General features: G+C 41.2%; 2 protein-coding genes across 18 annotated transcripts in view; one reads left to right on the top strand and one right to left on the bottom strand.

Annotated features, from left to right (window-relative positions):
• Positions 1-180: 180 nt before the first annotated feature.
• On the top strand, positions 181-16,603 carry CHDH (choline dehydrogenase). The gene is made up of 8 exons (XM_079965049.1): positions 181-877; positions 6,489-7,295; positions 8,694-8,845; positions 10,308-10,437; positions 10,658-10,792; positions 11,672-11,814; positions 12,942-13,044; positions 14,166-16,603. The coding sequence occupies exons 2-8, from the start codon at positions 6,542-6,544 to the stop codon at positions 14,582-14,584; spliced, it is 1,836 nt and encodes a 611-aa protein (XP_079821175.1). The 5' UTR covers positions 181-877; positions 6,489-6,541; the 3' UTR covers positions 14,585-16,603.
• Positions 16,604-21,327: 4,724 nt separating this feature from the next.
• CACNA1D (calcium voltage-gated channel subunit alpha1 D) overlaps positions 21,328-24,242 on the bottom strand; it is a 214,424-nt gene continuing 211,509 nt past the window's right edge. For all 17 annotated transcript variants that reach the window (XM_079964941.1, XM_079964943.1, XM_079964939.1 and 14 more), the window contains one exon: positions 21,328-23,516. In XM_079964941.1, the coding sequence (XP_079821067.1) occupies positions 23,223-23,516 (294 nt within the window). In that variant the 3' untranslated portion in view covers positions 21,328-23,222. The remainder of the gene's footprint in view (positions 23,517-24,242) is intronic.

The raw sequence follows: 24,242 nt of genomic DNA, 5'->3' as shown, positions 1-24,242 counted from the left end.
GGTCTTCGCATTACTTCTTGGACAACAGCAGTCAGAGAAGGAAGTGGTGTAACACGAGGGAAACAATTTATGGAAGCATAGTTTTCAGGAAAGCAACGCAGCACAAGGTATGATTGCCCACGTGTGTGTCTTTTAATCCTTTTCAAGTTACAGCTGAAGCGCGCTTCCTTTTCTGTGGAACTCCTAAAGTCAAATAACTCTTTCCTAGGAAGCGGCTATATTTATATCACCCCTGCCATGCTGATATAGAAGAAAAGCGGGGGAAGGGAGACGGAAGCGTCGAAAGAAACCAGATGCGATCTGGAAAAACCTGCACGGCATGCTGAGATGTTTTCTGCTGCGGGCTAACTGCAACTCAGAGACACAAGGGCGCCATTCATTCGGCGCGCTTTTGTCCCTCCCCCTCGCCGAGAGAGAGTCGAGCGGGGAGGCCGGGCTCCTCTTCTTGCCACACAGAGCGAGTCCAAGGGGCACTTGGACCGATTTCCCGAGTGCGCGACCGAGAGAGGAATTTTTCATTTGGACTTGGCAAGTCCCAGTTGCAATCAGGCAGCCTGCGAATGGCATGCAATAGAAAGGGGCGTGTTCCTGAAGGGGGGGCTCTCTCTCTCTGTGTATACTGTATATATATTTGTATATATTTGGTACAAGGGTCCAGGCCGGCCAGCCCCCTTTAGGAACACGCCCCTTTCCAATGCCTGCCTGCCTGCTTGCTCTTTGGACTTGCCAAGTGTCCGTCAGCCCCCCGTCAAAAAAAGTTGCGCGTCTGCGCAACGGAGAAGGAAAGGGTGCGCGGGGTGGCGAATGAGTGAGGGAAGCTGCAGAGACGGCGGAGGCGCCGGTGCTTTCGGGGACGAGAGAACGAACTTCGGTTTGTGTGACTGGGTAAAGTAAAGTGGCTGGAGGAGAAAACAACAACCACGAGCCTGGCCCAAGTCGGCGAGACTGCGGTTGGGAGAGAGAAGGGCCGTTACGAAGGCGGGAAAAAAGGGGGTGCAGGCCGAGTGGACGAGGGCGCGCGGGCGCGCCAGCGGGGTGGCTTTGGGTGGCGGGAGTCGCCTCAGAAACGCGCTCTTTGCTCGCCCCTCGCCCCGCCCTGCTTCCAGGCTCTCCTGCCTGCTGCTCTTTACGTGACCAGCCACCCCCTATACAGTATATATATATATAAAGTAAGCATCTGGTTGGGAAATATTATCTCATTCCGGCCCCGTATGATCCCAGTCAACAGCAGACTTGCTGGCTCCCTCAGCAGGTTGCTCGCATGGTCCTGAACAGATCAATGGAGCTTTCTCAAGGAGGCACGACGCAGGCCTTCACAAGTATGGGCCAGATCCTTGAGAACTTTCTAGCAAGACAGCAGGTGTTAAGGGGAGGTGGATGACAGGGGGGTTATCTTCATTTGGGGGCCTCGACTCTGCTGTAGGTATTCTCTCCCCTACCCCCCGCCCCCCCCCGCCGCCTTTTAAACACAGGGCAGAAGAAAACAAATTTGCTTGCTCAGGTCCTTTGTTGGCACCTGAACAAAAGAGGCCTGCAGGACCCGACCTATAATAATATAATAATAATTTATTACTGATACCACACCCATCTGGCTGGGTTTCCCCAGCCACTCTGGGCTCCCAACAGAATACAGTGGTACCTCCGGTTAAGTACTTAATTCGTTTCAGAGGTCCGTTCTTAACCTGAAACTGTTCTTAACCTGAAGCACCACTTTGGCTAATGGGGCCTCCTGCTGCTGCCGTGCCGCCAGAGCATGATTTCTGTTCTCATCCTGAAGCAAAGTTCTTAACCTGAAGCACTATTTCTGGGTTAGCGGAGTCTGTAACCTGAAGCATATGTAACCTGAAGCGTATGTAACCTGAGGTACCACTGTAGTAAGAACATGATAAAACATTAATCATTAAAAACTTCCCTAAACAGGGTTGCCTTCAGATGTCTTCTAAAAGTCAGATATATGTTTATTTCCTTGACATCTGCTGGGAGGGCGTTCCACAGGGCAGGCGCCACTACCAAGAAGCCCTCTGCCTGGTTCCCTGTAACCTCACTTCTCACAGTGAGGGAACCGCCAGAAGGCCCTCGGAGCTGGACCTCAGCATCCGGGCTGAACGATGGGGGTGGAGACACTCCTTCAGGTATACTGGGCCAAGGCCTATAGCCCTTCTAATCCAGCACCTTGTTCTCGCAATTGCCAGCCAGATACCAGTGGGAAACCTGCAAACACCCAAGCACTCCCTTTTCCTTCAGTTTCAAATAACTGCTATTCAGAAGCATTACTACCTCCACACGGACTATTTCCATATTTTTCAAGTGTCTTTGTTTCTGAGGGATGTCCCTCATTTAAACCTACAGTGGTACCTCGGGTTACATACGCTTCAGGTTACATATGCTTCAGGTTACAGACTCCGCTAACCCAGAAGTCGTACCTCAGGTTAAGAACTTTGCTTCAGGATGAGAACAGAAATCGTGCTGCAGCGGCCCCATTAGCTAAAGTGGTGCTTCAGGTTAAGAACAGTTTCAGGTGAAGAACAGACCTCTGGAACGAATTAAGTACTTAACCCGAAGTACCACTGTATATTAAAGTTGTCCCTTGATAGCGTTGCAAGCCTCTTTATCACCATAAGTTTATTGCAGATATGCCTGATTCCATGGACTATCCGCTAATACCACTTACACCCAAAATATACATCCAAAATGCTTAAAAAGAGATATTTGAGCATTTAAAACTTAATGTAATTCCTTTATATGTTAATTGCCACAGGGCTCGCCCACTAAATGTCTATACTAGATGACTCTTGGGGATCTCTTTCGATTCTACAATTCTGTGATTCTGTGGAACAGTTGCTTGTGAACAGGCTTCTGTGAGATCAGGGATAGGGAGCTCAATCATGTGGAAGCCTATGTGTGAGCATTCTCCCTGGACTTCCTCCTCCATCATTAAAGGTCAGCGGCATGCCTGTGACTTGCAGTGGGCTAGGCAAAACAGCTCCAAGTAAACACATGGAGCCTTTTTACACGATGCTTACATACTATATTAGGACTCTGCTCAAAATGAGAGGGGCGAAAGGAAGTCGGAAATTTAGGTTAGACGATATTTGTCTACAGGAAAGGAAGTAGGCTGGCATCATCACACTCCCATTTAGTGTGTTGAGAATGGTGATTCCTGCCAAAATAAGACTGAAAGGTTCTCAGAAGCTTTCCTCAGCTAGGAACTTGGCAAGTTGAAAATGTTTGTTTGACTGTCTAGGTCTAGGAAACAAGGATGTAGCTTTGTTGAGGGTGCTGAAAGTTCTCTGTAAGATATCCCTAGTCCCTCAAAAATCCTAGTTATCTAGATTACCTTGAAGAACAAAGCATGAAATCAAGTTCCACCATCATAGTTGCAGTAACTTGTACTCATTTAAAGTAACATTATTTTTTTCATTTTTTCATATTTTTTTTCATTTTTCATATTTATTATGAAGCATTCCAACCCTTCCATTATTATTAGCCCTCAGAATGATCCTCTACTTTCACTGTACACAAATTCTGTTCTGTGAAATAGACATGATCTGAGATTATGTAGCTCTGACAAAGCTACAGAAATATCTTAGCTGTGTCAATAATAAGAGAGCCTTGTTGTAGATTAGAACTTGGAGGAATTGGCAATAGCTTTCTGAATACTTGGCACACAATTTAAAATATGCATGTTAACCCACTCCTAAAATAACCAAATTTAGATCCAGTGGCACTGGAGAAGTACCATCCAGTCTCTAATTTGCCATTTTTGAACAAGGTATTGGATTGGGCGGTGGTCTTCTAACACCAGATAGTATTGGATTATGTTGATTCTATGAATCTACAGTGGTATCTTGGGTTAAGAACTTAATTCGTTCTGGAGGTCCGTTCTTAACCTGAAACTGTTCTTAACCTGAGGTACCACTTTAGCTAATGGGGCCTGCCGCCGCGCGATTTCTGTTCTCATCCTGAAGCAAAGTTCTTAACCCAAGGTACTATTTCTGGGTTAGCGGAGAATCCTAACCTGAAGCGTCTGTAACCCAAGGTACCACTGTATTTCAGTGTGGCTTCAGAGCCATTTATGGAATGGCAATTGGCTTTTTAAATTCTGGACGATGACTTACACCAGAAAATGGCCCAGTGAGAGATGTTATCCTGTTCTCTTAGACTTCTCTTAGACCAGGCATGTCCAATAGGTCGATTGGGATCTACAGTGGTACCTCGGGTTAAGTACTTAATTCGTTCCGGAGGTCTGTTCTTAACCTGAAACTGTTCTTAAATTGAAGCACCACTTTAGCTAATGGGGCCTCCTGCTGCCGCCACGCCGTCGGAGCACGATTTCTGTTCTCATCCTGAAGCAAGGTTCTTAACCTGAAGCACTATTTCTCGGTTAGCGGAGTCTGTAACCTGAAGCGTATGTAACCTGAGGTACCACTGTACTGGTCAATTGTGGGGTCGATCCCCCCCCCCCAAGCTGAACAACTTTGGCTTTCCAAAAAAAAAATGCTGAGCAATGGAGCCCGCCTGAGGGGAAGGGAGGAGGGTAAGGGCTGGCGTGGAAGGGGTTCCTTCGCCGTCCCGCCCTCCGTCCTGCCCTCCGGCGGCTTAAAGGGGCAGTGCGCTGTTATCAAGCTGCTAGCACCGGAGGTAGCAACCGCGTTACCAGGGCTTTGTTACATGTGCTTTTACCTCAGGGCTCTTTCCGCCCACCCGCTTCTGAGCCTCAGGCCTTGCCGAGGGTGGCGGGTCTGGAGCGATCTGCCGGGCAGGCTGGGTTCAGGACCATGGCTGACCGGATCTGGCCCGCGGACCGGTTTGAGGAACCCTGTTCTGATCAAGTCTACTCTAGATTTCTGTGATACACTCTACATTTTCAGCTGGTTCACAGTGCGGCTGCCAGAGCCTTGATGGGAGTATGGTACCAGCGACACCTGCATTATATTGATTGCACTGCTTTCTAGTTTGTTTCTAGATTGAGTTGAAAGTACTGGTTTTAACCTTTAAATTCCAGTACAGTTTGGGTCCAACATATTAATTGAACCGTCTGCATTTGCACCATTTTGCTCACACTATGACATCTCCCTCAGAAGCTCTCATATACACAGTGGGGTGGGGGTGGGGGTAGGACTGCAGACAATGAGATAAGAGGAAAATGAAATGCAGGAAGTGCAGGCAGTGATAATTACACCGTTAATAAGAGGATAGTAAATTGAAGAAGTAAATTTTATTAGAAATATGATTTTGGAGAACTGTTACAAGGTGATACAGTGAAATTCAGTTGGGATTTGAGGAAGTCAGTTAACAATGAAAATTAAATTAGGTTTTAGAAGTAAGTGCCCCCCCTTTTTCTCTTTTTCTATATTTAGTATTGTAATGTGTTTTCTTTTGTGTTTTGTATGTTATTTCTGTTATAAATGTGGAAAATTAATTTAATTTTTTTTAAAAAAGATAATTACACCATTAACAGGGGCTATTCACAAAATCGCTGTTGGTGATAACACATACATCCTGGCATTGAAAATAAAGAGAATTGGATTTGATTATTAATAATAATAATAATAATAATTTATTGTTTGTACCCCGCCCATCTGGCTGGGTTTCCCCAGCCACCCTGGGCGGCTTCCACAAAGACCAAAAATACACTAAGATGTCACACATTAAAAACTTCCCTGAACAGGGCTGCCTTCAGATGTCTTCTGAATGTCAGGTAGTTGTTTATCTCTTTGACATCTGATGGGAGGGCGTTCCACAGGGCGGGCACCACTACCAAGAAGGCCCTCTGCCTGGTTCCCTGTAGCTTTGCTTCTTGCAATGAGGGAACTGCCAGAAGGCCCTCGGCACTGGACCTCAGCGTCCGGGAAGAACGATGGGGTTGGAGACGCTCCTTCAGGTATACTGGACCGAGGCCGTTTAGGGCTTTAAAGGTCAACACCAACACTTTGAATTGTGCTCAGAAACGTACTGGGAGCCAGTGTAGGTCTTTCCAGACGGGTGTTATGTGGTCTTGGCGGCTGCCCCCAGTCACCAGTCTAGCTGCCGCATTCTGGATTAGTTGTAGTTTCCAGGTCACCTTCAAAGGTAGTCCCATGTAGAGCGCATTGCAGTAGTCCAAGCGGGAGATAACTAGAGCATGCACCACTCTGGCGAGACAGTCTGGCGAAGCAGGTAGGGTCTCAGCCTGCATACCAGGTGGAGCTGGTACCAGGTGGAGCTGATGAAGTGGGTGATATGCCAAAGATATTCCAAAGCGTTTGTGCCACAATAAATTTGCTAGTCTTTAAGACGCTCTGTTGTTTTTGCTGCAACAGACTAGTATAGTTACATGTCTGGAAAGTTATCAACAGGATAGCCCTGCAACTGACCATGTTTTTGTTTCTACTACAACAGTATTAGGGCTTAAATTTATGATTCAGACCACATATTTACAAACCTGTTTGTTAAGATTTATTTGAGTCATACATTTCAGTTATTGAGATTTTTTTTTCTTTTTCTAGGTTAAAGTATTTGAACCTATATTGTGTATACCAGAAGATCCACGGAGGAAAACATGTCTTATTTACTCAAAGAATTTCTAAAATGTGGTTTTGCCTGCCAAATGCATAGAGTAGGAACATTATTAATTGGAAAACATACGCTGAAAAATTCCAAAGCCTTCAGTGGACAACAACTGAACACTTCACGAGCTTTATCTCAAGTTAGTGCCAAGAATGTGGACTCTTTCAGTTATGTAATTGTTGGAGCTGGATCTGCAGGATGTGTATTAGCCAACCGATTGACAGAAGATCGTCACAACACTGTTAAACTTCTGGAAGCCGGGCCAAAAGATACCATTTTGGATAGCAAGCAATTGCTGTGGAAGATCCATATGCCCGCTGCACTAACCTACAACCTATGTGATGAGAAATATAACTGGTATTACCACACAACACCACAGAAGCACATGGATAATCGAATTATGTATTGGCCCAGAGGAAGAGTGTGGGGGGGATCATCATCCCTCAATGCTATGGTGTATATTCGGGGCCACGCAGAGGATTACAACAGGTGGAGCAAGGAAGGGGCTGTTGGATGGGATTATGAGTTTTGTTTGCCATATTTTAAGAAAGCACAGACACATGAGCTGGGTGCTGATTTGTATCGAGGTGGGAATGGCCCACTTAATGTGTCCAGGGGAAAAACAAAAAACCCTCTTCACCGTGCATTTTTGGATGCAGCCCAACAAGCTGGGTATCCCTTCACAGAGGATATGAATGGCTTTCAACAAGAAGGCTTTGGTTGGATGGATATGACAATACACAAAGGTTAGCCTTCAAATAATGTTTGTAAACTTGTCTATTTACCAAATAATAATAATCATTCTACATGGATAATCACAATTGTTTTTGAAACAGTGTGCCGTGAAGCCCTGAGATTCCTTGGAAGTTTGCCAAGGATTTCTCAGTAAAATCACTAATGATGGACAAGTTTATCCAAAAGACAGTTGGATCACTGCTGCTGATCTTTCTATGCTATGTATATTTGCAAGGTGTGTTTATTTTATGTATTCTGTTACTTCTTCACGCAGTGCATATTTAAACCATGGAACCTGCTCCCACAGGAGGCAGTGATGGCCACCAACACTTTCAAAGAGGATTAGACAAATTCATGGAGGAGAGGGCTGTTGATGGCTACTAGCCATGAAGCCAATGCTCTGCCTCCACAGTTTGAGGCAGCAGTGCTTCTGGAATACCAGTTTCTGGAAACTAGAGGGTGGGGAAGTGTGCTCTTGTGTTTGAATCCAACTTGCGAGCCAAATACATGACCACTGTGAGAACAGGATGTTGGACCAGATGGGCCATTTGTCTGATCTGGCAGGGTCTTATATTCTTTTTTTTTATTCAACTTAATTAATATTTATAAGAAGTTGTTGCGGGGTTAGTTAGGGAAGCCAGAAATGAGTGTGAAACAGCAACAATAACCACACAAAGGTATCTAATTTACCTCTCTTCTGGTAAACATATCTTATTGACTTGGATTAAATGATCTAATATGGAATTACTATGGAAACCAATCTGCAGAAAGCATTCACTTCAGTAGAACTGATTTGTCAGTTTACTGAAATTAGTTTTTCTGGCAGAATGAGAATGCCAATTGATGGCCATCTTTTGCATCCACTAAATTTGTAGAATAATTTTTGACAGCACTTTTAACCACTTGATTTGCATTTAATTCTTAAATGTAGATAGTCTCTCTCTCTCTCTCTCTCTCTCTCTCTCTCTCTCTCTCTCTCTCTCAAGGTATTATGCACCCGGTCCACAAAACTACTATTCAAACCCTTCCCTTGCCCCCAGCAAAGATGATCAGCACTGTCAGTTTTTGGAGTCGGGTGGGATTAAGAGTACAGCAATAGGCATAAAGTGTTATATTTGTGATTCTATAGATTGAGGCAGAACTTCAGTTAGGGGCAGAAATGATAAATTCACACAGCGTCCTGCCCAGCAGGGTGTCCCCCCCTCCCTTTTATGTATGGGAGATGTGTGTGTGTGTAAACTTATTCCAGTGGGCAAGTTAATAGATCGCAAGTTGCTGGATTGGAGCAATTATTTTAAAGGAGAAGAACAAATGCAGAATTTCAAAACAGCAAGAAAGTCATTTCTGTAGCTCTGAAAGGGCATAGATTATTTTGGTTACTTCTGTTAATGTAACCCTATATTTTGTAGGTCAAAGATGGAGCACAGCTAGTGCTTACCTTCGCCCTGCATTGCCACGCCCAAACTTGTCCGCAGAAGACAGTACACTTGTTATAAAAATTTTGTTTGAAGGGACCAAAGCCATTGGCATTGAGTATGTTAAAAATGGAGAAAAGAAAAAGGTAAGATTTAAATTTCCTATCCAGAAAGAAATTTCTGGAAAGGTAATAGATTTTTAGTTGTGATAAAAATAAAATGTTACTGCAGCAGAGTTATAGCAAGGCTGCTGTGCTGCTTGAAGTAGTTACACTGGGACAAATGAAACTTTGATATACTACATATGAACATGTACCACCGATGAAGCCCATGAGAGCGAAACAAGGCATTATTCCGGAAATCCTTGTCAACTCTGTGGAACTGTAGTAGGCTCCAATATGGACTTTATGAACATATGTGGAACAGAAACTACCAGATATTTGGTCTTTATGAATGAACTGATCTATTGGGATTTCCGTCTATATTATTGCACTTTATCGCCGAAGAATTGATGCTTTTGAATTCTGGTGCTGGAGGAAACTCTTGAGAGTCCCATGGACTGTTGGAATTCTGCCAGGGTCAGAGGGATGTGCCAGTCTTCCAGGCACCGGCAGATATTCCTCGGCGACCTCCCGGCTGATAAGCTGGCGAGGTCTCGGCGATTCTTCTCAGGCTGTGAGAAAAACACACCGTTCCTTCTCTCTCCCCTTTGGTGTCCCCCAGGGAGGGGAAAGAAGCAGACAGAAATCTATTTACATCTTTTATTTCTGTCTTTCACTTCAGTACAGAGTAAACATGTCTGCACTCAACAGCAGTAAGAATAAACTCCACCCATGTACTTCCAGTACAGGTCATATGACACACACACTGAGCTAACATCCGGTGCTCAATACAGAATGGACTGCCCCTTTGTTTCCATGGCAACAGTCACACACATCCTGTTTGGCTTTCCAGCCACAAGCAGCTGACTTGGCTGCTAGAGCCTTTGCTTGCTGCTACATTGCTGCTTTAGAATAACATGGACAGCAAGAAGATCAAACCTTTCTATTCTGAAGGAAATCAGCCCTGAGTGCTCACTGGAAGGACAGATCCTGAAGCTGAGGCTCCAATACTTTGGCCACCTCATGAGAAGAGAAGACTCCCTGGAAAAGACCCTGATGTTGGGAAAGATGGAGGGCACAAGGAGAAGGGGACGACAGAGGACAAGATGGTTGGACAGTGTTCTCAAAGCTACAAACATGAGTTTGACCAAACTGCGGGAGGCAGTGGAAGACAGGAGTGCCTGGCGTGCTGTGGTCCATGGGGTCACGAAGAGTCGGACACGACTAAACAACAAAATGTGTTGTTTATATGCAAGATAAACATTTGATATTGTGATAAGAATATATAGAAGAGTATTGTTTATGTGAATGCACAGCCAATTACATCTTGGGTGTTTGTCAAACAGTCAGATCCGGCTGACTGTCTAGACTCCAGCTGTCTGGGCTAACACAAATAGTATAGAAAATGACATTTATGACCCAGCTGCTCTCTGAAAGGTTGTTTTGAAATACTGATTTTATTGTATCAAAATTATATTTATTAACAATTAGCTTTCTTTTATTTTAGGTTTTTGCTAGTAAAGAAGTTATTTTAAGTGGAGGTGCCATAAATTCCCCACAGTTACTTATGCTGTCTGGAGTTGGAAATGCAGATGACCTAAAAAAATTAGGAATTCCTGTTGTCTGCAACCTTTCAGGTGTGTATCTAATACCGTGTTTGGGTTGAATATAGTTCTGCTTACACTGATAAACTGCTTGCCTTGGAATCTAGGATAAGTTAACTAAAGGAAGTTAGTCAGCTGCAGGGAGTGATGGAAAACTTTACCCCCATGTTGTTCCTTAAGTTACCTTATCTTATAATCCAAGCTGTACTTATTTCTATAATGTTGGCGGTTTTTTTGTTGTTGTTTCTACTAGGAGTTGGCCAGAATCTTCAAGATCATTTAGAAGTGTACATACAACAGAAATGCACTCAACCTATAACATTGTATAAAGCACAAAAGCCTCTTCAGATGGTCAAGATTGGGCTTGAATGGTTCTGGAAATGTACAGGTAGGACTTAAAATAGTGTCATGTGATGCTGTTAGATAGGGATAGCAAATTGGCTTTTAAAATAAAAAGGGGCTATCCAAGTGAATGTACATACCTGTGAGCACTCTGATTAGAGAAACCTTTGACCAGTAAACACATTTTATCTATACCAGCCCCCCCACTAACCTCTTCATTCACCAACCCCACCTATACCCTTTACCAAGATTCCCTCACCAAACCCCCCCCACACACACCTTGACAACTCCCCACCCCTGGACCTTGCCAGTCCCTTACAGCATGCCCAACACCTACATCTAGTCCTTGCCAACACCCTCCTCCTCACCCCAATAACCCTCGAGACCTTTCCCATTCCGTCTCATGCTGATGCAGCCAAGCAGGACAAAGGGGTGACCTGGTAGGTGGAGCCCTGCAGGAAGGAGGTCAGAAGTGGCAGCCAGCTGGCATTGCGATCTGCCGGCACCACCTTATCCCTGCTGATTCTTTATCCTAAGCAGTGATGGAGACAGTGGATTACTAGGCTGGCTGGCTGCCTCTTCTAACCACCTTCCTCCTGCCTGCTCTTAGTTTGTCAGTTAATCTTACTGACTTTAGTGGGACTTTCTTCTGAGAACACGGCTGTCCAGGATCCACATATTAGCATCAAGATAACTCGTGTTTCTTCCACGTGTTCCCCTCCAACTGCGTCTTCTACCTCCACACACAGGAGACAAATATCCCTCAGAATCCTTCAGAAAGGATATTGCCAGGAATATGCTTTCTCTCAGCCGGAACTGTTTTTTATATAAAAAACAAAATTCAAAACAAATTTATATAAAAAACAAAATTCTCTTCCCCATTGCACAATTTCTGAACCTCCCCTATTGTATTTCCATTCTTCAGGTGATGGAGCCACTGCTCATCTAGAGTCTGGGGGATTTATCAGAAGTCGACCTGGAGTTTCTCATCCAGATATTCAGTTCCACTTCCTCCCTTCTCAGGTGATTGATCATGGACGTGTTGCTTCTCAACTGGAAGCTTACCAAGTGAGTGGTACAAGAACACTAGTTATGAAGACACAGAAGTACTACCTGAAAAATTGTGCTGCCATAATTCCATTTTACCTGTAGCATATACAGTGGTACCTCTGCTTAAGAATTTACTTCGTTCTGGGGGTCCGTTCTTAACCTGAAACTGTTCTTAACCTGAGGTACCACTTTAGCTAATGGGGCCTGCCACGCCGCTGCTGCGCAATTTCTGTTCTTATCCTGAAGTAAAGTTCTTAACCCAAGGTACTACTTCCAGGTTAGCGGAGTCTGTAACCTGAAGCGTTTGTAACCCAAGGTACCACTATAAATACAAAAGTCAGATTATGTCCTTAAGCATCCTTGGTAATCACTCTGTCATAGTAAAACAACAGAGAAAGATCTAAACCAGACCATTTCTCTTTCATGGTACCCCTCAACATAGCACCCACAGATGCCATTGTATCCATCAGATATTTTCGTTGGTGCCCAGTGGGATTCCGTGTCACTTCTGGGTTTTTAATTAAAAAAAAATCATTTTTGCAGACTCTCTCCTTTTTCTTCTATCTTCGTCTGTGGCTGGGTTGACTACAAAGAGACCCACAGGCCTGCACATGCTCTATTCTTCTTTACTTCCCCTTCCCATTAATGCTTCTGGGATGCATGTGGAATCAGGACATCTTGTTCTATTTTCTTTATGGAAGCCGCCTCGAGTCCTGGACTGGGAAAAAGGTGGAATAGAAATAAAAAATATAATTATAGTAATAGTAATAATTTTTCATAAGAAAGGAAAGAAAGAGGGTGGAGGCCTCACAGCCTCACCTCAGAATTCTTCAGAAAAGGCGAAAAGGGACCTTGCTGCCGCCTGCTGTGTTAGGGGAAGGTGGAATGATTGAGGGAGGAGATGTCCCTGGATATTGTTTTTGAGGGTGCACATGTAATGCCTCCTGTTTTTGTATGGTGGTTTGTTTGGCAGTGGGGTGTTTTGAGGAGGATGTTGTGTCTGCATTGTGGGTTAGGGATTAACTGTTCTGGAGCTGAGGTTCTTGTATTCAACTTATAGAGAAGTCAGTTTTTAAAACTGTATTACGGTAATTTTGAAAGAACATCCTGATAGCTTATTTCATATTCTTTGGGGGCTGTTGCAGGTTCATGTTGGACCTATGCGAAGTACAAGTGTAGGATGGCTAAAGCTGAAAAGTACAGACCCAAGAGAGCATCCTGTCCTTGAGCCCAACTATTTGTCAACAGGTAAGTTGCATAGGTTATCTGTATTCTATACCTTGTCACTTTTGGTTTGTGGTTCAAAACCATGAGAGCACTGCTTTGTATTTTGTTTTAGTATCATTTTCCATCCATCCCAAACTATGTAGGACATGGCAAAGTGGTCATGTATCATCTACTGAGAGCCCAGTTCTCTCAGATAACTATGTTTCCTCATATGTGTAACTGTTGTTGTTGTGGTCATAGTCATCACCACCACCATTATTAAATAATTGCCTTCCACATATGCCTCATGGCGATGTACAAAGCATTAAAAACACTAAAAATGACATCAGATTTAAAAACAATACAGAGTACACATTTTATCCAGTTGGAAAAATTTGTAGGAACAAAAATACCTTCAATTGTTTCTAGAAATTGTTCCTGAAAATTTGCCGTTTCCAGGTTGGTAGAACCCAATGGAATCAGGTTGCCTGAAGTGAGCCAATACAAAATAATAACAGTACAGGCCACAATTAAAATGTCTAGAAAGGCATGTTGAGAACCTTCTGTTTACTTCGACTGGATATTCCTAAACTTCTGGTTGTAGTACTGCGGTCTAAAATTTTGTGTGCTGTTCTGTGCATGCAAAGGTCTTGCAGCTGCATGATGCACCATTGAAGGAGCAGATACATAAACATGCATACCATGCAGCTTCCACGCCTATATGAATTTGCTCTATCATTAAAGTTTTCAGTTAGAAAACAGGGTTGTCTGAATTAAACACTAATGTTGATCACATAGTAAATCTCGATAGGAAAGTACTAATTGAGTGAAATGCTAAATAGAAGTGGCTCACTGGAGGGGACAGAGCTGCTGGCACGTGGGCTGCTGTTTTGTACTGGGAGAGGCGCAAGATGGCCAAAAGGTTGGCACGATGGAAATGGACCTTGGAGCCAGCTTTGGGGGAGATGCCTCTCTCTCTCTCTCTCTTGATTAGCAAAAAAGGTATTAAATAAGGCAATACCCATTCCCTGCCTGTCCTTTTCTTGACTTCTCACATTTTACTTGCATTTCTAAGATACTGCCTGTATGTAATAGGCAGTACAGTAATAATGCTCAGTGTTGAGCATGCTTAGAATCTTTGTCTTTGTCTTTCTTATTTACAGAAATAGATGTCTGGGAATTTCGTCAGTGTGTGAAGCTAGCAAGAGAGATATTTGCTCAGGAAGCCTTTGAAAAATTCCGTGGACCTGAAATTCAGCCAGGAAGCCATGTTCAGTCTGATGGAGAAATAGATGCCTTCATAAGACAAAAGGCTGATAGTGCCTACCATCCTTCATGCACTTGTAAAATGGGACAGAGTTCTGATCCCACTGCTGTGGTTGATCCCCAGACCAAAGTTATAGGGACAGAAAACCTGAGAGTTGTTGATGCCTCAATAATGCCTAGTATCGTAAGTGGAAATTTAAATGCCCCAACCATCATGGTAGCAGAGAAAGCTGCTGATATAATCAAAGGACTACCATCGCTTCAAGAGAAAAATGTTGCTGTATATAAACCCCAAACTTTGGAAACTCAGCGATGAAATAGCTGCAGAATGTATTCTAATAATAATTGAAAATCAACTTTCTATTTCAGTCAAACAAAGAGATTTGGTGTGTAATGAAAATTGTTCAGAAAATAGCTGAACGCTCAAGAAAGAACAGGTAAAGATATATAAGAAACTGCTTGATAACAGCATGACTGATATGCATAGATATTTATTACTTCATGTAGTAGGATCTTATGATGGAATTGACTTAAGATCTTTATTATTTAGGATGTAGTTTGTGGGCTTAGAGAAGAATTTCCCTACACTATAACATGGATATTATATCAAATTTTCTCAGGGCTATACAAAATATAGAAGACTGAGCCTACACATTAAATAGGACAGGTTGATCTAATACTTAAGAGTACACTTCAGAAAAATGAAGCCACAACAAAGTTCCACTGAAAGCTTTGTTTTGGGGTTTATCTTAACTGGAACAATTAGAACCAACTAAATTTGTTGAGTTGTGACTAAAGTTAGGACCCCCCCCCCCAAATAATTTTTTGTAGGACCATTTGTCCCCTATAAAAGCAATTAATGAGTTCAACAAGTGCACAGAATAATAGTATAGATAAACAAAAAAAGAGACTATCTCCAGCTGTCAACGGCTTCTGTTACTCTTAATAAATTACAGGTACAGCAAGTTACGTAATGGTTGCCTATGAAGCATTAGATGTCAACTTGGATGTTGAGGACATGCTTGTTGTACAGCCTAAGTTTAGCTGAACCTTCTTGTGCTTATAGTAGCAGGCCCACATGTTCAGGTTTCTGTGTGCAATTTAGTGAATAATTTAGTCGTTCAGTCATTCGTATAGGAACTAAAATATTCACTGCGCCCAGGAGTACTGTTTCCCTGGGGAGGGAGTTCCAGGGGAGGGAGTTCCATAGAAAGCACCTGATCTTCCTCTCTGAGGGCAAGGAGGCTGCTCTGAACTTTAAAGAGGAAGAGCTAATGCTGGATTGCCCTTTTTTGTCACCGTGACAGCTTCCACAGTTGTCGCCCAACTTATGGGATGGTTCTGGTATTAGTAGGGCTGAAAAGAGGGGCGTCAGGGGAAGACTGGATTCATAATCAAAAGGAGGCAGACCCTTTCCAGTTTCCCAACACATCCCTAAATTAATGTTGCCTCTCTTTTCAGCCTTACCAAGCTTGGAGACCTTTTAGGCAACAAGTAACTAATACATTGGTACCTTGGATTACAACCATTTTGGATTACAACCACGTCAAACCCAGAAGTGTGTGTCTCTCTCTTTGAATTACAACCCATTGGGGGGGGGATTACAACCCTTTTTTTTGGGGGGGGAGGCCCCATTGGCGAAAGCGCGCCTTGGGTTACAACCTGTTTTTATTTATAACTGGACCTCCGGCATGGATTGTGGTTGTAAACCAAGATATCACTGTACATTTAATAAACTTTAAATAGTAGTAGTAATAATAATAAAAAACAACACCCAGGGAATAAACGAGTTAGCATAGTTTCTTCCCATTTATTATGTCCCACTTTAATTGAAGGGAAATTATTTAAAAAGTAGAAAAGGACAGAAATGCAGGACCCCTTTTTGGTACTTCTGCCTTGCTAGTGAGAATGCACATTCCTTCCCTCCTCTCCTTAAAATTGTGACCTAATCTGCTTTGATACAAGTTATACATGGCAGATAATTTAGTGACAGGCAATTGAAAGCAGAAAAGGACACCTGGAGAAAATGATGTTCCTTAACACCTTAACCTAAACTGTACCTGGTTGTACTCATTAGGTTGGAGGGATGGTGTTGCTATCATTTCTTCATGCAGTAAAATCCCCAACAGTTTTCACAGGGCACACTCTAGCCAAGGCCAAAGGGGACAGAAGACTCTGGGTTTCCAGTAGGGTGAGGATCTTGGGCTACTGCAGTCACAGGATTTGACATGATAATGAAATAGAGCTGGGGTTGTAAATTTTTGGCATAAATCCAAATTGCACCATTTCAGATTTCATCAGAACCTCTGAATAAAGAACCTCATAGAAATAATAATGATAATTCTTTATCGCTTGCTTGAATGAATTTATAGGTCAATCTTAAATGTACCTTTTCTGCTATTGACTATAACAAAGGTTACCATGAACATATTTTAATTGTTTATAGCTATGGATGTTTCATTGTGTCACTTGTTTTTAATTATCTGGCTTTCAGTGTAATATATTTTCTAATAGCAGCTTGCTGTTTTTTCACTTTCGTTCTGCTGCTGTGTTCATCTTTATTACTTAGTTGTCAAGGAAGAATTGCTTATCACTGAGGGCTATCACTTACTAGCCAAACTTTGGTCTGGGTGCTTACGTAAATGGTAGTCCCATGTTGACTAATCAAGGAAATCCTCCTTGTGTATTTTCCACATAGGATCAAAAGTAAGAGAAAAATACCAGCACTGCTATGTCATCTAGTAGGAAATCCCTGGCTCTTGTAGTCACACATTGAACTAAAATCACTTGATCCTTACTCATTACACTTTTCTCATATATTTCATAAATGGGTATTGCAACTTTGTCCAATTTAAATTTCTCAGATCAGTGTTCTCTGTTTTGTACATTGTTGGCACAACCTTGCAAAGTTAGTAGTGGATAATGTCCCAGATAACTTGAGTTTCATTGATTTCATTTAATGAACTCATGATTAACTTACGCTGGGTTGAGCCCTTTGTATATAATATTAAAAAGCAACTGTAGAAGATGAATTCCTGATGTTTCTAAACAGGTACAGTTGTTTAGAATAATTATTACATGTTCAGAATCCTTATTTAAAATGCAGCTAATGTAATTACATGCTTTTAAACATTTTCTAGTGTGCTGCTAATCTTCTCTCCCCCCCCCCATATTTCTAGGATATATTTTTGCATTTGCCCTCTGTAGAATCTGTTTTGAAAAGCTGTGTAAAATGAAATTCCCTAATTTAACACCTATAATTTGCTGCTTTGTGAGGCAAAAGCAGCACTGTGATGTAGTATGATATTAAAATACAAAGTATAGATTTAATGCTGTGTACAGATCTGCGTATGCATCTGTGAACTGCATTGACATATCAGTACTTCTGAAGCTGGTGAACAAATGGTCACCAGAGTCAGTTTTGATTAGGCAAGAGTGGCTTTTTTCACCACCTGACACAGATCACTAGTACTACCATTGCTGAGTGTACCTGCTGTCCATAAGGGGCAAGTGCACATGGACCTACCCTATCATAAACCACTAGTTTTAAGAGCTTAATGTATGTGGCTGTTTTATTTTCAGTTTTTAACCTTTGCAACATAATCTAGCCATAGGCATTGCACACAGAATGCCCCTATTCTACGTACATTCACAGTGGGGAGTAAGGCCCATTTATGTCAGTGGGACATATACAGTTGGCTCACACAGGCATGTAAATAAACTTATTTCTCTACACTTAATGACTGCCAACTGAACGTTTGAACTTAGGCTAAAAAGGTTTTGTGTTTAAGCTGGTGTGTGATAATACAATGTCATTTTTGTTTGATCAACCACACCATTGCAGCCCTCTAGTCAACAGCACATGAATGAACCAGCCCTTCTAAGTAAACAGGCACATGATTAGGCAGAAAGCCAATTTGTACATCTGAATCATGCTTGCTGGACCAGTGAGCCTGAAACCATCTTCTCTGTTTACTTTTTACATTACTGTAGTTTTATAAACTCAGAAATTTTCATTATGAAATGAGTTAACATTGGCCAATACTGCAAGGAACTTGGGAGGATTATGGAAAGTTTATTATTATTAATAGAATTTATATCCTACTATTCCTCCTGAAGGAGCCCAGGGCAACATACACACCTACAATTAAAAACAAAACATTAAAAACACATTATTATTTTTTTTTAAAACAATTCTAATACAGCTGCAGACTGGGAAAGATTTCAGCTTAAAAGGTTTGTTTAAGGATCTGAACCCAAGCATGTGAGCAACATAACAAGTGCAGTATGTAATCACAACCTTTTAACTGTAGTTAGCCCCCTATTAGATTCCTTGGGACTTTCAAGGCAACATCATCCACTTGAGAAAAGTGGAAACAGGTTAAAAAAACCTGCTGACTCAAAAGCTGGCTGGAGGGACAACTGCAGATGCTTTAAGCAGGTCCTGCTACCTGGTGTTGCTGCAAAGCAGTAAAACTGGAGCATTGTAATTAACTGGGAAGAAGAACGGCATGTTGGCATAAGAATGCTACTGAAGAGAAAATGTGACTGCAGTGAGTACTGTCGCATAAGAAATCAGGTAAATAATTTCTGTGATAAATGTTCTGTCATTAAACTGGGACCAAAATGATTTACTCATCATGATAAAAGTCGTAGATCAATCATTGTGATGCAAACCGTGAGTTTTTAATAGAGAGACTTTACTGAGGCAATTGTAGTGTGCTGTACTGCATTCAGGGCATTCTGTCCAGTATAGCATGATTACCTTTGTGGCTTTTAGAATGCAGAGATCTTCCAAATCATATGATTTATTAGCCCACTATGATGTGATTGATGTAGAGCGCCATTTTAAAATACTGCATATTACTAAAAGATGCTGTGGTAGAAGATAAAATACCTGGTTTAATAGTTGTTTACATAACTGCAGATGATTCTCCATCCATGTTATTGTATAATATATATGAACCTGAAGGTTATTGTAAATAGTATAAGCAACTGTTTATCATGCTGCCAGAACAGTGGTGCTTAATCCCTATATTCCATTTTTTGTGTGTGTTTCTGTTTATTTTCCCCATGGTTTATTCAGCATGATTTTACTATCATGAGAAATGCTGTCCTGATTCAATGCTGTGGCTGAATTTACAGCAGGTAAGGGATCTCCTTCCCCAGTTAATAGTTCATAAAAATGAGCTCAGCATTTATAATTCCCCAGCTATATCCTAATTGCAACATAGAAGTAATATGTTAATAAGAGAAAACACTTTGTTTTGCATCATAGTTTATGAAGCTAGAGGCCCTGCAATTTCCTGAAAAAAGTTTGGGGCAAAAAAATAGTCATCAGGGGGTGAAGGTGGGGGATGAAAAACAGATGTGCCTAAATTCCTGTATCAGCACAACATGAATGTACACGTTCAGCACCAATGAACTCTGGGAATGATTGCAGTTGCCATAGGAACATGAGGTTCTGAGAGTGAAATCAGCTGAAACAGCTGAGGTTAAAAATGACAGTTGGGGACTGTATGTTGCATGTCTTGAGCTGCAAGAGATGAGAGCTTTCTGAATTTCCATAGCATGAAAAAGATGAGTTGTTGGACACAAGACCAGTACAGCAAATTGAGGGCGGTTTGGGCTGGGCATCTGTGAAGGGCCCTGGAAGTCTGTAGGCTGTGGAGTGGCAGCAGGAGTGGGAACAAAAAGGGCATGTAGTTTTTCGTTTTTTAGCAGGATTGGCAGTGTGTGTGTGACTTTCCTTCTCTGGCATAATGAGGTCTCTCGTGTGCTAGGCGGCAATAAGTTTATGTATTTTTTCTGGCAAGGCTAGAAAACCGTAGTTGCTGGATTTTTGCTAGGGATCTACTTACATTGTGTAATTTATCATGAATTACTGTTCTATATTATTATCATTTCTACAGTGCAAAGTGCAAAGTTCTTCTCAATCATCTTGTATTTTATAGCAATTTTCATTATAGAGCAAACATTTGGTCATTCAGTAGAGGATTTTTGAATCTGCTGTTTGTCAAGTTGCATGACTAATTTAAATCGATCCAACCGAAATCAGATACCGTATAGGGCAGCCTTTCACAACCAAGTTGGACTACATCTCCCACTTCCTCCTGACTATTGGTCATACTGGCTGGGGCTGATGGATGTTGGGAGTCAGCAACACCTGGAGAAAACCAGGTTGGAGAAGGCTGGTATAGAGACATCAAAGGTTGCTGAGTCTAGGTAGTAGCATCTCCATTCCTCCTAATATTTATGGCCAACACAACTTTAGTAACGAGGAACTTTCCAAACAAGTTACCAGCCAAATGAAATGTGCCATTATTTGGATTCTGCTTGTGATGGAGAACAGAAACAAGTTCTGGAGTTACTTGTCTTTTGCCACCCTAAATTGAACCTGTAATCTGATTCTACATAAAGGCCCCATTCGCATAATCTGTCCCCATTTTTCCCTGGCAGATGGATTGAGGCCTACTCATGTAAGGTGCTTATATTTGTAGAAACACACAAATACACACACCGTTTATTTTAGAGCTCTGGTATAAGCCCAAGGCTGGCTTCCATGCTGTGCTGCATGGTAGAATGAACAGATACAGAGAGTCTACAGGTGTGAACTAGTCTGAGAAAGTCATTCTCAATTAGTTTTGTTGAGATGGGAGGCAGAGACCAGATGTAAAGAGCAACCTGATCAACTATATTGGTTTCTGATACTTGTACTTATCTGACCCTGAAAAGTGTCTTGCCGAGGCCGAGAGCTTCTTCCCTTCCATTCCTTTTCCATGCAATTGCAAAACTCAAATGTTTCCTCCTCCATCTAAGCAAATCAAGCCAGGAAAGGCTACTGACAACTTGATAAAGTGAAAGCCTTTTCTTTTTTTACAATTTCTGTATGGCTCATAAACTACTGGGAGATTGTTCTGTTGAAGCAAATTGCACAGCTCCCATTTATTATAGGGATGCTTGTACAAGAAGTACTTATTTACCTATGGATTATGTGTCCATGACGTCAGGAGGTAACCACCTTCAGGAAGCTGCTAGTAAAAAGAGCCCCAAGTATAATAAAATCATTACACATTTTTATTCCGAAGAACATTTTGCATTTCTTTTCATACAAAATGATGTAGGTCAAGAAACAATTTACAAACCCTTAAATTCTCTCCTGGCATTTGAAAGAATGATTCAAGAAGAGGTCTGTAAGGTATCCATAGCAAATTGCCACTGTGTACAAAATGGTTATATTAACATAGTTTGTATAGGTCACACTTTTTAAAATGTGTTTTGAATTGCTACCTATTTTGTTAATACAGATAAACCCTGATAAGGTTACTTGGAAAAGAAAGTCAATTTATCGTGTTAATAAAATAGATTTTTGATATTCACCTGCCTCCAAAATTGCATTAGCCTCAATATCAGGATTTTACTGCATCATGGACAAATGTCTAAGCCCTCCTTTGATTGCATAAAAATAAATCCTGGAAACAGTCCACATAGAACAACAAAAGTTGAGGCCACCATGCCATCCATTTCCCCAACATATTAGGAATCTTTTGGTTCTGCAAATGACTGCTTCATCACACATTCCACTTCAAGCAGAGAAACTTGTTAACATTTTGCATCCACCAGCTAAATTATTTCTTCATAAGAATTCTCTACACCAAGTAAAATACTTGGTCAGTTAATCTGTAAATATATATACTTCAAGGTTAAAAGAAAACCTTGTTAGGCGTAGCCTAATTCGATTCATTTCTTTTTATTTACCTGTTATTGCAGGAGTTGTAGTATAAATAAAAATCAGAAGTTTATAAATAAAAAAGATAACAGTTAATTCCAAATCTCTTAACTTTCCAAATATAAGACTATAAATAGTCATCTTCCATGTTTTAAATAAAGTGAGACTCCTATAGGCCCAAAATATTTTATAAAATCTCTGTTTGCATCAAGTTTCTCAAATCTTTACCTCGAAAGCATTTTACAATGAAGAAATAAGAGGTGGCTCTATTTAAATATTTAATCCTAAAGCTCTATACAATCCAAGTAAAAATACTTCTATCTAGAATTCTGTGGAGAATTACAATAATTAGGCTCCATAAATATTGCTGCAGTTCAATTACGGTACAATAATTACAAAATATAGAACATCTCTTTACAAATACAAATGTTTGTAGATTACAATTTATTTACAATAATTTCTGCTATATAATTTTTAACAAACTATCTTATCTAACTCTACTTTAACCTGGTTGCAAGTGCATTGGTAAAAATGCAATTATTCCAGTATATTTTGCCCTTAATGTGACAGTCATAAAACAGACTATCTTTAATGATATTTTGCTATGTAAACTGGTGTTACATACGAGAGAAATGCTTTTTAGCATCAGTCCAATAAAACAATCTCATGTAGGTAGTGTTTGACAAACTGTATTAGACAAATACTTAAAAAAAAAAGGAGGCAAATTTGAAAATAATATCTGAGTGGATATGTTGAATGTAGTGGACATTTGATATGCCATATAATCAGAGGTAATGACACTTGATTTTCATCACCATATCCTTCTCATGCAGACTTTCTTTTTTTGGTGCCAAACCTTTTTCCGCTGAGAAAGTTTTACACTCTGAAGGGCAGCAGCACAAAACTGAAAGGCAGCAATCTTTCAACTTTTTCTTCAACATCTGAAAACAGGCTGGTTAGAATCTCTTTCAGTCTAATAACCAACCTTCACTCACTGATGAGCTCAGGATTCTATAGCAAAGGACTTGTCAATATCCTGCCATTCTGATCCTGTTTCAACACACTGGAGATATTTAAGAAGAAATAAAAGTATGGCTTCCTCGCAATGTGACATCATCATTCGTGCAAAACTTGATTCCTTATTAATTCCAACTAGTGCCTAGCATCTTGGAACTATGAGGCACTTTTGTTTATTTAAAATCAAACTTTTTTTTCTTGCTAAATACTATAAGGTTGTAATGCATATCATTTCATCAGCTAAGTCTTCTTCATATTTACCAGTATCTGGCTCTTCATCACTATAGCCAGGACCAAAGTCTTGAAGTTCATAATCTTGTCTATTTAAAATGGGGAACATGTCACCATTGGCTCCATTGCTAATATTCCCATTGAGAAGATTACTTGCAGCACTTTCCATTTCATCAATAGTCATGTCACAAGCATCAGCAATCTCATGTTTCGTAGCAGAAACAAACTTCGGGTCTTTTGCATACCGTCCTAATCCTTCAGATATAAGTACCTGAGAAAGTAATACTATAAACATTAATTTGGCACTTAGGATAAGAAATCAAAAGCAAACAGTGACAAAGCTTCAATACTTTAATTCATTTTAGAGAGTGCAAACCTTTTTATGTTGCATTACTTTTATTTCAAGTGCCTTCTGAAAATCTACTCCCTGGATATTGAATTGTCCCACAACTGTGTAAAGAAGGCCTTCCCCATAAGCTGTGTGTGGTTGAGTTTGGAAGTGACATTCTGATGAAGCTAGGAGAGGAGTTGGGATGATGCATGACTGAGGGCCACCTGGAATACACTAATGTTTTCAGAGAAATTCTGAAGTCCATAGTTGTAATCAAAGTCACTCTATCTTACATGATTCTTCCTGTAAAGCTGATAAAGAATGCAGCCAAACTATGTTGTCTAGTTAGTATCGGCGGCTTTCAGCTTCTGTCCTGTTTTGTAGACACAATGGGACAAAAGTTGACATGAAACGGTATGGCACATAGGGAGGATATGGCTTAAATTGGGTGGGGAAAATAGTTTTGTCTCCATAGGCCAGATCCTTTTGGGGATTGTCCTCGTGGGGCAAATCTGACAGATGGCGATCTACCCATTTGTGAATCACCTGATATCACAATAACATCAGGTGTACCTTGCAAAGTGCTGCTAAAATGAACATCTCCCCCCTTCATCTTTGCAGGAAATTCTGATGCAAATCATTTTCTGAATCCGCTTTTACAACAGA

Source organism: Podarcis cretensis (assembly GCF_951804945.1).
Source record: "Podarcis cretensis genome assembly, chromosome: 2".
Taxonomy (NCBI): domain Eukaryota; kingdom Metazoa; phylum Chordata; class Lepidosauria; order Squamata; family Lacertidae; genus Podarcis; species Podarcis cretensis.
This window is presented reverse-complemented; position numbering and strand designations above follow the sequence as displayed.